The sequence below is a fragment of the Scyliorhinus canicula genome, chromosome 5 (assembly GCF_902713615.1).
Source record: "Scyliorhinus canicula chromosome 5, sScyCan1.1, whole genome shotgun sequence".
In the NCBI taxonomy this organism is placed as follows: Eukaryota; Metazoa; Chordata; class Chondrichthyes; order Carcharhiniformes; family Scyliorhinidae; genus Scyliorhinus; species Scyliorhinus canicula.
In genome coordinates, this window is record NC_052150.1 from 71207408 (window position 1) to 71221581 (window position 14174).

Below are 14174 nucleotides of genomic sequence, written 5' to 3' on the forward strand. Positions count from 1 at the left end.
CGCTCCCCCCCTCGTTCTTTGAGAGCAGGTAGGAAATGAAAGGAGCACCTCACTCCCTCCTCACTGAACACCCTTAGTCACAAAACCCCCACTTTAGCACTCTAATACAGCCTGAAATCAGCACTCCAATACAAGGATATATACTCCTTTGTTATTGACTTCCCTGCTAACAGAAATGGATCACCTGCTAGGCTTCCTCGTAATTTTATACACCCCAATGAAACTTTCCCTCAAAACTTCTCTTGTTTCCAGCTTAACCTGTCTTTTCTCGTCGCTAAAATTCTCCATTCCTGGCAACATCATAGGAACATAGGAATTAGGAGCAGAAATAGACAATTCAGCCCTTCAAGCCTGCTCCGCCATTCAATCAGACCATGGCTGATCTCTTCCTGGTCTCACAACGACCTCCCTCTATAGATCTCCTCTGTATCCTCTCGGGTATTATCACATCCTTCCTATAATGCTGTGACCAAAACTGCCCACAATAATCCCGCTGTGGGCTAACCATTGCATAACCTCTATGCTTTTATACACTGTGCTGCGTTCTTAAACACATTATCTATCTCTGCTACTATCTTCGGGGGTCTCTGGGCATGCACTCCTAGGTCCTTTTGCTCCTCTGCACCTCCTAGGATTCTGGATCCTATCATCACTTATTGTGTCATTCCCTTGCTTTGTTTCTCCCTCCATGCATTTCTCCAGATTGAATTCAGTTTGCTCCCTTTCTGCCTGCTGACCAGTTAATTGATGCCATCTGTAGGCTTCAATCCTCATTGTCAACTGCTTGGCCAATTTTCAAATTGTCTGCCAGCTGCCTTCTAAACTTAAGTCACAATCATGCATAAGATTAAAGGACCCAGTAGTGAACCCTCTGCAACCACTGAAACAGCCTTCCAGTTACAAAAAACACCCATCGATCATTACCATTCATTTTCTGTCACTGTGCCAATTTTGGATTCAACTTGCCATTTAATAATAATCTTTATTATTGTCACAAGTTCTTAACACTGCAATGAAATTACTATGAGAAGCCCCGAGTCTCCACATTCCTGCGCCTGTTCAGGTACACAGCCTGTTCGGGTACACAGAGGGAGAATTCAGAATGTCCAATTCGCCTAACAAGCACGTCTTTCGAGACTTGTGGGAGGAAACCGGAGCACTCGGTTTTGTCTTGGATCTCGTAAACTTTTAATTCTCTCTGTTGCGTGCCATGTGGGACGTTTTCAAACACCTTGCTAAAATCCACAAACTATGCCAAACACGCTACTATCATCAACCTTCCTTGTATCCTCCTAGAAAAAATTTGGGTCGAATTAGCCAGATACGAAATGAAATGAAATGAAAATCGCTTATTGTTACAAGTAGGCTTCAAATGAAGTTACTGTGAAAAGCCCCTAGTCTCCACATTCCGGCACCTATTCGGGGAGGCTGATACAACTTTCCCTGAACAGATCCATGTTGACTATTCTTTATAAATCCATGCCTTTTTAACCCTCGGATATGTCCTCTCTCTCTACTGCTGTGATACTGTCCCTAATCAAAAACGCAACTCCCCCTCCTCTCTTACCTCCTGTTCTATCTTTCCGATAGTATCTATACCCGGAACATTGAGCTGCCAGTCCTGCCCCTCCTTTAGCTATGTTTCAGTAATAGTTATAATATGTGCAATAAAGATGTGTACATTAAGCATCACTGTGAATATTTTAGGCAAGATCCAAACTTCAGTTGCTGACCACAAAGGCATCAGGAGCAGTTGGCAGCACAATTTGAGTCGAGTGTGCATGCACAACTATTCCTGAAATCTTTCTGGTCAGTAACCGGAGATACAGTGTTCCAAAGAAAAATAAAGAAGATTGCTGAGACACAAGAAAATTTCAGTGAAATTATTGAGATGGGTTGACTCACTCTCAAACGTGTTGTTGGATAGTAAAAGATAAATAAGATTGTTTTTGATTCAGTAATTTATTTTTGTCGTTTCTGCACTTGTCGTCGTGACAAAAAATGACTGTTGGACATTTGTCACACAGCTTCTGATTCAGTACCATGCTGGTTGTGGAGTATTCTAGTTAGAAATGCAGGAAATGTGGAGGAGTTGCCATGATTGTGGTGTGCTGACACGCGCTACATGTTGCTGGGGGGTGTGGTGGGAGCGGGGGGCGTGGTGGGAGCGAAGGGCGGGGTTGTCCCTCATGCAACTGAACACTGGTTCAGCTGGGAGTGTTTGAGAGAGGGTGTTGAAGAGGATCTGTCAGCTCCAAAATGGCTGATCGATAGCCCAATCAGTATTCGACATTGAGCGACATCACAACCGTCCACTCTGCTTATTTACAGCACGTTCTGGGCACATCTGCATTGGTACATCTTCTAAACATGGTGATCTATGCGGGCTATGTCAAATGTACCCTGCAGATTCTGTACTGATCCTGTTCCTATTAAAATTGAGGACCTGAAATTTAGCTCCGTTGACTTTAGCCATTGAGATTTCTGCAGATGCATGTGTAAGGTGCAACACACTTTTAGTTCGATTCTGGCAGTTTTGGTGAAGAAGTATATGCATAAAATATTTTTGTCACTTCACTACTAGATTGCCATTTGCTTGGCCAGATATATTACTGCTGGCATAAAGCACGTAAAAAAACGGACATTGCTCCTTCCTTCAGACTTACCCATTGAAATTATGTGCCAAATTATTTGAGCTTGTTTGTTTTGTTTTGTAACCCATATCTAGCATTGGGTAAGGAGCTGTTGCTTCTGAACATTCCAAATGGCTTATAGTTCAGTAAAATTAATTTAAAATCTCTACTTCAGCGATCCACTTTGCTATTTTTCAAGACTCAGTGACTGCATTAAGAAGGCACCTGATAATAAGAGTAAATATGAGATAAGAAAACTATTGACTATGAAAATCAAGAGCAATATATGAACAGTAGTGAATTCTGAGAGTTTAGAAATGCTAAGGTAAACAACTTAGCCAGGCTCAATTTTACTTACAGGTTTGAATATTTTCTTTTTTGAAAAAAATAGCAGTAAACAATTCTCTGTTTGTTACAGGTCACTGATATTCCCTTTTTTAATTAGAGGAGGAAAAGCGACACCTTTCATTTCTTTTGCATTAGCTTTCACATTTTGCCTATATAACGGATATCTGCAGGCTAGATTCCTAAGCAAGTATGCTGTGTACCCCTCAGACTGGATAACCGACCCACGCTTCCTGACAGGTAATCTTAATTTGATGTACAAGTTTCTTTTTGGGGCGGGGGTAATAACGCTGTGCTGTAGGTTTCCAAACCTATTTGTTATCAGGGATCGACAGGCATCAAACAGAGAGTATCCTTTTCTCCATCCAATTCAGCCGATAGTAGGTAGGGTTACCAAGCAGCTTGGATTGTCCTAGAATCTCCCAAAGCCAAAGATTTAATGAGCTGTACATTTTCTCCCACAAGGAATGCAGGAGAAAATTAGCTCCAACCAGATTTATTATTACAACAAGCTCATGATGTAATGCAATCCTAGTAGATTCATGCACTAACTGATGAAACTCTATAATGACTACATAACAGCTGCAAGGCTGATCTGCAAGAGAATGTCATTGTGTCCCTATTTTAGCAGCATGTCTATTCTTCTTCTTCAATTCTCTGCCAGAAGGCAGGGTTGACCACAACATCGCAACCTCCAATATTTGGCAGGACAAAGAGACATGTTGCAGGCTGGTGTTTGCTCCGGACAAATTTAATGGAGCATTTGAAATGTTTTCTATAGGAACCTTTTAAAAAGAAAGGAGGAATGTGAAAGGTTGGAGGGGGCACAGAGGAGGCCTTGACAGCAATTGGGCCGACGCAGATGGATAAGCTCCGGGGCCAGTCAGGTTCCCGCTAGAGTTTTCATAGCATTTCATAGAATTTACAGTGCAAAAGGAGGCCATTTGGCCCATCGAGTCTGCACCGGCTCTTGGAAAGAGCACCCTACACAAGCCCACCCTATCTCCATAACCCAGTAACCCCACCCAACACTAAGGGCAATTTTGGACACTAAGGGCAATTTAGTATGGCCAATCCACCTAACCTGCACATCTTTGGACTGTGGGAGGAAACTGGAGCACCCGGAGGAAACCCACGCACACACAGGGAGAATGTGCAGACTCCGCACAGACAGTGATCCAAGCCGGGAATTGAACCTGGGACCCTGGAGCTGTGAGGCAATTGTGCTAACCGCAATGCTACTGTGCTGCCTACAGTTTTAGTGGGACAGTTGGTGCTGTTATTAGTGGGTCTGTTTGAGGACTCTGTACCATAGGATTCTCTGCCTGAGACGCTAATGCAAACATCAATTTCACTTCTCTTAAAACAAATGTGGACCCCGTGGAATGTGGGTCGTACCGCCCTATTTCTCTACTTAATGTAGATACCAAGATACTGGCCAAGGTGTTTAGCCCTAAGGCTGGAACCATGTCTTCCTCAAATTATCGGGGAAGATCAGACTGGTTTTGTCAAAGGCCAGCAGTTGTTGTCTAATGTGCGGCGATTGCTAAATGTGGTGCTTTCCCCGTCCGAAGTGCCTGCTCCAGATGTATCTGTTACATTAGATGCCTAGCAGGCTTCGATAGGGTGGACTGCGGGTATCATTTTGCGGTTGTGGAGGTGTTTGGGTTGCGACCCAAGTTTGTGTCTTGGATACGACTGTTGTACAAGGCCTCTTCAGCACCAATACTCGGGGTGCTTCCAAATAAATAGCGCAATAAGGTAGGGATGCCCTGTGTTCCCTCTCTTGTTTGCATTGGCGATAGAGCCTTTGGCCGTTGCCTTGAGGGCTTCAGATAAGTGGAGGGGGTTAGCGAGGGGAGGAGCATAGGGTGCCCCTGTACGCTGATGATCTATTACTTTGTGACGGGCCTGGCCTCTACCATAGGTGACATAATGGAACTGTTGAGGTACTTTGGCTCTTTCAGGGTACAAGCTAAACTTGGGGGGAAAAGTGAGTGCTTTCCAGTAAATGCCCCGGGGTGGAGAGTAATCTGGGGGTGCTACCTTTTCATATGGCTGGTTCCAGCTTTCGGAATCCGGGGGTCCAAGTAGCCTGGGATTGGGCCTCTTTCAGTAAACTGCACATTGCAAGCTTGGTAGATAGGGTCAAGGCCAATCTGCAAAGTTGGGATAATCTTCCCCTGTCTATGGCAGGTAGGGTTCAGTCAATCAAGATGAACATTTTGCCAAGATTTTTGTTTTCGTTCCAGTGTTTACCGGTCTTTCTCCCTAAATCCTTTTTTTGGGGGGGAGGGGGGGAGTTGATTATGTCCTTTTATATGGGTGGGCAAAACTACAGAGATTCATAGGCAGTCCTTCAAAGGGATAGACAGTCAGGGGGCTTGGCGTTGCCAAACCTGATATTTTATTACTGGGAAGTTAATGTGGAGAAAGTGTTCGGTTGGTGGAAGGATCCGGGAGCCACGTGGGTGCAGGTGGAATCAAAGCCACGTAAAGGGTCTGGTCTGAGGGCATTAGTGACGACCTCCCTCCCGATCTCATTGATAAAGTAATCGGCAAATCCAGTGGTTGTCACCACTTTGAAGATATGGAGACAATTCCGACATTATTTTAAATTGGGATCAGTGTCGAATTTGTGTGAATCATCTGTTGAAGCCTGCGAGATTGGATGCCACTTTCGGGGATAGGTAAGGGGCTGGATAGAGTGGGCGATTTGTTCTGGAGGGGGCGGTTTGCCAGTCTGGAGGAACTGTCGGAAAGGTTTGAGCTCTCGCAACCTGACTTATTCAGATATTTACAAGTTCACAACTTGGCAAAATGTATTTCCCCGACATTCCCCGTGGCGCTGCCAGCCTCTCTAATGGACAGGGTTTTTTTGCTCGCATGGTGAGAGGAAGGAAGCACTCCTGGTAGTTATGGACACATTATGTCAGAGGACGCAGTGACGGTGGAGGGGATTAAGGCCAGGTGGCAGGAGGATTTAGGGCCCATGTGAGATGATGAAGTGTGGAGTGAGATCCTGCATAGGATGAACTCCACATCCTCATGCGTGAGGCTTAATTTAATCCAACTCAAAGTAGTTTATAGGCAGCACCTGCCGAAGTCCACAATGAGTCCATTGGGGTAGCATGGTGGTTAGCATAAATGCTTCACAGCTCCAGGGTCCCAGGTTCGATTCCCGGCTGGGTCACTGTCTGTGTGGAGTCTGCACGTCCTCCCCCTGTGTGCGTGGGTTTCCTCCGGGTGCTCCGGTTTCCTCCCACAGTCCAAAGATGTGCGGGTTAGGTGGATTGGCCATGCTAAATTGCCCGTAGTGGCCTAATAAAAGTAAGGTTAAGGGGCGGGGTTGTTGGGTTACGGGTATAGGGTGGATACGTGGGTTTGAGTAGGATGATCATGGCTCGGCACAAAATTGAGGGCCGAAGGGCCTGTTCTGTGCTGTACTGTTCTATGTTCTTGGAGTCGCTTTTTTGCAGGGGTGGAAAACAAGTGAGAGCACTCCTCAAGGGGGTCTGGCCAACCATGTACACATGTTGTGGTCTTGTCCCAAGCTTGTAGATTTTTGGGTCTCCTTCTTTCACACCAAGTCGGCGATTCTAAAAATTGAGCTGCAGTCCTGTCCCTTAGTGGCCATATTTGGGGTGTCATAGAGCTCCAGATGGACACGGGCCGATGTCCTGGCCTTCACCTCGCTGATTGCCCGGATGGAACTACTGTTGGGATGGAGTCTGCCTCTGTGCCCAGTGCATCAATGTGACTGGGATATCCGATGGAGTTCCTACACCTTGAATAAGACAAGTCCACTGTGAGGGGAGCAATTGAGGAGTTTTACTGAAGATAGCTGCCATTTATTATTTACTTTTATGGAGTTAGTCAACGTTTGTTGTTGAGGTGAGGAATAGGGGGAGGGGTTAGGTTGTTGAAGGGGGTAGGCTATGTTTTGAAGGTTTATGTTTGTACTGGGGTTTTGTTCTGTTTTGTTTTGTATGATTTTGTATTATATAAAATGAAAAATCTGAATAAAAAAATACTTTTTAAAAGAAATCCATTTCTGGGAGAAACTGGCTGAAGCTCCGATTTTTGTGGGAGTGAGCCCGTATTCGATATGGAGACTGTTTCGCTTGGTCCAAATAATGATATTGGGGGTAGAAGTAGGGTTAGATGAAGTGGAGGATGTTTTCAGATACCATGGCGGCCGTCACTGAGGCTGCTGCTTCTCCCGAGAAAGTTAATGTCAAAGCCGGCCACTGCATCACAAAGCAGCGAGATGTTTCAGCTGAGTTCGAGGCCTGACGATCATCAGGGAGAGAAGGGTGATGCTGTTCCTGGAGGTGGCAGGAGGAGGCCATCTCACGATGCAGCAGGGACACTTCTTGGTTCCTCCCTCCGCCTCCTTGTGCCTTCCGCCTCGTCCCTGATGAGCTGTCCACTTCTAGGGCCACACCGTCCTCAAAAGTTCACACGTGTCTGGAGGGTCAGGTTACAGGGAGCGCAGCAGCCCACTACAATGACTGAGAACCTTGCAGCGGGGGTATTGTGGGGTGCATGACCAATGCAGGCACCACATCCCGTGCTCCCTGATCCTCCGTTGTCCCATCAATTGTGAACCCAATGTGGTGTCTAACCTTGGCGATGAGGGTGCAGTTACCTGTGAGATGGCACAGAGGTCCGCACTGCCATGGATACAGATGTCTGTGACCATCTGCCAAAGTTTCCTTCAGCACTGGTTATCCGTAATCTTCAGTTGTCTTTTCTTTGCCTGTAGTGCTTGTGCTCAGGACGGTTTCCCATTCTCCTTGGTACCCCTTGTCACCATTCTCTACCCTACTGGTGGACAGTACTCTGTTCTGTGCAGGCTGCTGCTTTTCATCCCCAATATCCTTGATTTCTGAGAGCGACACCTCTCTCTGTAGCTGCATCCTGGAAAGTTGTAAAGAATATTGAATACTGAATGATCAGCTTGTGAACCTTTAGCAGATTGAATGCCAAGTAGCAACAAAAACTGGGAAATATCTTGATAGTTGCCTTCCGTTTGACAGAAACACAATTGTTTTTGATAATTGAGTGGATGGTTTCCAGTTGTACAGTGTATGGGAAATAAGAATTTGGTTTTGAGGTAAAGGGTTGAATTGAAAGTTTTTGTTCTGATATCTTGTGTCATCTCAGTTGCTTCAGCTGGCAAGTCATTCTGGGTTTGAATACATCTGCACATTTACCTGACATATCATAACTCTGTTTTATATGTTTGTTGTTCAGAATGTGAAGTTCCACCTCAGCAATAGTACGGCAATTCATGATTTTATCATCCGCTGTAGGTTTCCATTTCTCAATTCATATATTTACACCAATGTTTTGTCTCATTCTGCTCTTAGATGATTTAGGAGCTGTTTTTAAACCAGTCTCTGCTGAATAATCCCTGTGCTTGTATTATTTAGACAGGGACAAGTATATTATCCTGTGCTCCAAGTGCTAAAACTGGCTCTTAAACAATTCTGTATAGATATTTAAAAAGGAATCATCTTTGCTTTTTTGTAAGTTTAATGACTAGTTTGGTTATATATTTATAGGGAAATGTCTGTGATGCTGGAAATGATGCAGTTACCTGCTGGGTTGATTTGGCCCAGATTTTGTGGTCCGTGAACGGTGCTCTCCATTCATTACAGTTACATTGATTCACTGTGTACTTTTGCAATATGACATGCTGCTGCAATTAGAAATCTGAAAGCGCACAATGCTCTCCACGGGGGTCTTTGCGATCTGTGTGAACAGGAGAAGCATCAAAGTGGCTCCTCAACAAATCAGCTTGAAGACACCGTACTCAAACATAAGAGGGGGATTTTGAATTGAAGAAGTACATAGATTAGGGTGAAGGGAGGGGGGGAGGCTTTTAACACAAGCAAAAATGTCAGTGGGTCAGGAAAGCAGCTCCAATTTACAGGTTTAACACAAGTGTAATCTGCTTGCACACATCCCCCAGGTTAACAATTAACTTTCAAACTTTTAACAGCACACAAGGGGCGGAATTCTCCGACCCCCTAGGGGGTCGGAGAATCGCCCGGGGCCGACGTCAATCCCGCCCCCGCCGTGTCTGAATTCTCCGCCCCCCCCCCCCCCCCTGAGATTTGGCAGGGTAGGAATTGTGCCGCGCCGGTCGGCGGGTCCCCTCGCACTGGTCGGCAGGCCCCCGCGGCGATTCTCCAGCCCGCGATGGGCCGAAGTCCCGCCGCTGACGGGCCTCTCCCGCTGGCGTAGTTTAAACCACCTCTGGTACCGGTGGGATTGGCGGCGCACCGATCGGCGGGCGGGCCTGTGCCATTGGGGCACTCTTTTCTTTCTGCCTTCACCATGGCGGGGGTGGAAGAGACCCCTCCCCTGCGCATGAGCCGGTATGACATCAGCAGCCGCTGATGCACCGGCGCATGCGCGGACTTCCGCTGGCCGACGAAGGCATTTCGGCCTCGGCTGATGGGGCACCAAAGGCCGTTCCCGCTGGCTGGCGGAGCGGGTGCCACTCCGGCGCAGGCCTAGCCCCTGAATGTGAGGGCTTGGCCCCTAAAGGTGCAGAGAATTCCGCACCTTTGGGGCGGCCCGACGCCGGAGCGATTCACGCCTCTCCGTCCCGCCGGGACACCCCCCCCCCCCCCCCCCCCCCCCCCCCCCCGCCCCGCCGAGTAGGGGAGAATCCCGGCCCAGGTTTCTCTGGATTCCTGAAATTCACAACTGAAAGAAGCTGAGTACAGTGGTAATTGTAGGGCTGAATCAAACTCATTGAAATACTGTATTGAATACTTAATACTCACAGCTACTATAATCATCAGACTATTTCCCTTTGACCATTTTCTCCATCTTTCTTGTAGATCTTTAAATTCCCAGTCCTGACTTTGTCTTGCAGCCTTGCCTCAGTAATGATCACCATATCATAATAATAATACCCTCTAAATTGTGTTTGTACCTGCAATTCAATCAGTTTGCCCCTTCTACTTCATGCCTTTGGATAAAGAACACTTACTTGGTTCATGCACCTCATCTTTCTGCTCCAATGTTTCACTCACATATTTATTCCATGGTTGAACCATCGTACATCTTTTAGTTTGTGACAGCCCTATACATCTTTGCCACTGGAACTCTATAGCCCCAACGTGGTTCAGGTCCAGTTCCTTTATGTCCCAATACTAGTGCCAGCGTCTCTTTCCTACAGCACCGCTTCAGTGATGTGCGTTGTTCTTACTTTATTCTTTCACGGAATGTGAATGTCACTGGCAAGACCAGCATTTGTTGCGCTTGAGAAGGAAATTGTTAGCCACAATGTTAAATCGCTACAGTGCGTCTGGTGTAGCTACCGGAGATTTCCAGATTTTAACCCCACAGGATGGTGTGTAGATTGGAGGAGAAGCATCGGTTTCCTTTGTCTTTCTACATGGTAAAAGTCGTTGTTTTTTTAAAAACTGCTGTTGAAGGTGGCTTGACAAGTTACTGCAGTGGACCTTGCGAATGGTCCACATTGCTGCCATTGTGCACTGGTGCAGGGTGAAGCGAATGATTCAAGTGGTGGATGGGACACCAGCACATGTTAATGGCACTCCATCCTCATCCCCCTTAGCACAGACACAAAGGAGGCCTCCAAACAACCAATCACATCTTGAACGTGCCTTCATTGATTCCTGGCAATTTGTGAAATTCCATTCATCATCAAATTAAAAGCTGACTAGTAATCCCAGAAAGCAAGAATAGATGAGAAGGGTGGCACAGTGGTTAACACTGCTACCTCACAGACGTTCTGGCCTTTGCTTCCCTGGTAGCCTGGAGACAGATACCATTAGCTTGGAGGGACTCAAAGCCCCCGAATTCAGAGACCTGGCTATCGGACATGGCTAGCTTCTCTGTTTGGGGAAAATCAAGTTTGCCTTGAGAGGGTCACTGTTAGGGTTCACCCGGAGGTGGCAACCATTCGTCGACTTCTTCGACGAAAATTAATCGTCAGCAGAAGGTGGGGTGGGGGGTTAGTTTAGCTTCGAGTATGGGGTTAATGAAGGTGGGACCTGTAAGGAAGGGAGATGGATTTTGCACTATATTTATAGTTTCATGTACATTGTTTATTTTGTTGTTGTTACGATACCAAAAATACCTCCATAAAATGTTTATTTAAAAAAAAAACACTGCTGCCTCACAGAAGCACAGATCCAGGTTCAATTCCGGCCTCGGGTGATTGTGGAGTTTGCACTTTCTCCCCGTGTTTGCGAGGATTTCCTCCCAGTGCGCCAGTTTCTCCCCACAGTCCAAAGAAGTGCAGGTGAGGTGGATTGGCCATGCTAAAATTGCCCCTTGGTGTTCAAAGATGTGTAGGTTCAGTGGGGTTACGGGGTTAGGGCGAGGAAGGTGCTCCTTCAGAGGGTCGGTGCAGCCTTGATGAACCAAATGGCCTCCTTCTGCATTGTATGGACTCTATGGTTCTAAAGGAAAATGGTGCCCAATAATCACATTTACGTGAGCTAACTTAAAATAAAACACACTGATGTGCATATCTTTGTGTAATGTCAGAGTGTCACTCTCTTCCTTTTTGTATTGCGCCTACTTGGTATAATCTCTTGTCGTTTCAGCAGAGGTAGAGACAGACTGCCCATATCCCTGCTCGAATTGCTAAGGTGCATTTGGCTGACATCCTCTGGGTTTTTTGTGCCTGTGAAGGCCCTGCCAATGACTGCTCCTTCTGCACCTGTGCAGTGGCAGACTTGAGCATTGGGAAACATGATTCTAGGCTGGTTACTGGTTGAGAGAGGGTAAGTGATGAGAAGTAAACATGCTTGACTGTAGTTCTTTTTACCATCATCCCTGTCATGGCTCAGTTGCAGTTTACTGCTACCATTGTGGCCATTAAACACTTTGATGTGTCGTTCATTGTAGCATTGGAAGGCCAAGAATAAAGTATCCTCCGTTTTAAGGTAGCGGCCATGTTGACATCTGGAATCTGAACGGCTGTGTTCAAGGTGTTCATGTACACATTTGATTGCAGTGTTTGATGTTCCACAGAGTTGTCTTTTGTATCCACACAAGAACACAGGATGCAAATACCCTGCAGCATCAGCTCACTCAAGCTTGTGGCAAAAACTTCCATCCATTCTGCGGTCATGGTCAGTGTGCTTGAAAGGCCTGTTCGCACATTGCACATTGTTACAGTTCGATGGTTCACTTTTACCTTGGTGATCTTCGAGATACAGCACCTGAGTCCAGCTGGATGAAGCGAGGTAGGCAGTGTCTTCTCACATGGCCTGTCCACTTCTATCGTTCTACCAACATCAGCTCCAGCTCCATTGTGAAGTATGAGTTACCAAGTGAAAAGTCTACTACTGTTCTAACTGCTTCCATTGAAGTGCAGCTACCTGAGCCGTCGACTGCCAAGGGCACCAGAACTCAACTGATTTCCAGCTCTTCCTCGCTTGCCTTTCTATGTTCAAAATCTGTGTTGGCCTATCTCCAGTTCTCTCCCTCATGTTCTGTGTACTCTTCTCAAATGAGGGAAAGAACGGAAGTATGACTGAAAGTAAGGCCATGCGTCCATCCGATGGATGGCAGTTTCACCAAATTCACTGCAATGAGAGAGAAACATGAAATTGCTTCATGCGACAGTGATGTATGGATAGATGGAAACATGAGAAATTACACGAAAAGAGAAGAATGAGTATGTGTCCATATTCACAGAGTCTCGATAAACAAGGGGGTGAAAGGTTACCGGGGGGTAGATGGGAGGTTACAGTCAAATCAATCATGTTGTTATTATTGACTGGCAGAGCAGGTGAAGGGCCGAGTGGCCTACTGTTGCTCCTAGTTCGTATTTTCATGCAAAGTAAGTGAGTGTGAGGAATGATGCAAAGAAGTAGGTTTGAGACGATCAAGTGAGGGAGTTGGAGGGAACATGAATATACATCTGTACTCATCTGATTAGGTGCTTCACGCACTGAATCCATGAGCATGGCATTACATTCCTGCTACTCAGCACTTATGTCATCTCATACCATGCCTTTTTGGTGTCAGCAGAAGATTTCTCCTCTCATTGCTGGGGAACAGTGCCTCACACCACTCTTCACCACCGGCGGCAGCACATCACACCAGGTCTCACTAAAACGGAGTGCCGCCTTTGAGCATGATGTGTTTTTACTTTATTTTGTTTAGTTAGGTCACATTAATATTATTATTTGGCACCATTTTGCCTCACATTCAATCTTTGATTCCACTCTGAAAGGTCTTCCTCCATTGCTTCAAACTCCAAGCATTTCCAGGTTTCATTCTTGGATTGGCTCTTTAAATACTAGAGATTGTGACATATATAGAACATAGAACAGCACAGAACAGGCCCTTCGGCCCTCGATGTTGTGCCGAGCCATGATCACCCTACTCAAACCCACGTATCCACCCTATACCCCCAACAACCCCCCCCCCCCCCCACCCAACCTTACTTTTTAGGACGCTACGGGCAATTTAGCATGGCCAATCCACCTAACCCGCACATCTTTGGACTGTGGGAGGAAACCGGAGCACTCGGAGGAAACCCACGCACACACGGGGAGGACGTGCAGACTCCGCACAGACAGTGACCCAGCCAGGAATCGAACCTGGGACCCTGGAGCTGTGAAGCATTTATGCTAACCACCATGCTACCGTGCTGCCCACATGCCAAATCTGTAAGCAAAATGATACTGAAAGCGCTTGTGGTAAACGGTTAGACTAACACTCTGAACCCACTTCCAAGTTTCCCACTCTATTTGGACCCCAACTCCTCTCTGCCCTCCTCTCTCAAATGTATTTTTGCTTTAATATTGGGGCCACCGAGTCTAATCCAGAAAAACTTGCGTTAGAATATTTAATTGAAATTTCAAATCTTAATGCAGAACATAATATATAGAGAGGGGGGAAACAAAAGGTGCGATTAGCTGAGGTAAAGGGGACAGAAAAGGTAAGGTAAAGGAGACACAAAAGGTAATCAAAATTTGAAGAAAGTGACTCCACGTTCTTAAAGGTACATTTTCAGTGTCAGGGAGGTTGTTTGACAATAATAAAACTTACCAGAGTTAAAAAGTTAATTTTATACTGAAATGGACAAGCAAATCCACCTCCCTTGCACATCTTTGGGTTGTGGGGGTGAAACCCACGCAGACACAGAGAATGTGCAAACTCCACACGGACAGTGACTTGGGCCGG

At 46.2% G+C, this 14174-nt stretch overlaps 1 protein-coding gene across 1 annotated transcript in view; it reads left to right on the forward strand.

The window, feature by feature from the left end:
- The window catches only part of srd5a1 (steroid-5-alpha-reductase, alpha polypeptide 1 (3-oxo-5 alpha-steroid delta 4-dehydrogenase alpha 1)), a 48019-nt gene that overhangs the window by 16553 nt on the left and 17292 nt on the right, over positions 1 to 14174 (forward strand). Inside the window, exon 2 of the mRNA XM_038797195.1 lies at positions 3052 to 3218. Coding sequence (XP_038653123.1) covers positions 3052 to 3218 — 167 coding nt within the window. The remainder of the gene's footprint in view (positions 1 to 3051; positions 3219 to 14174) is intronic.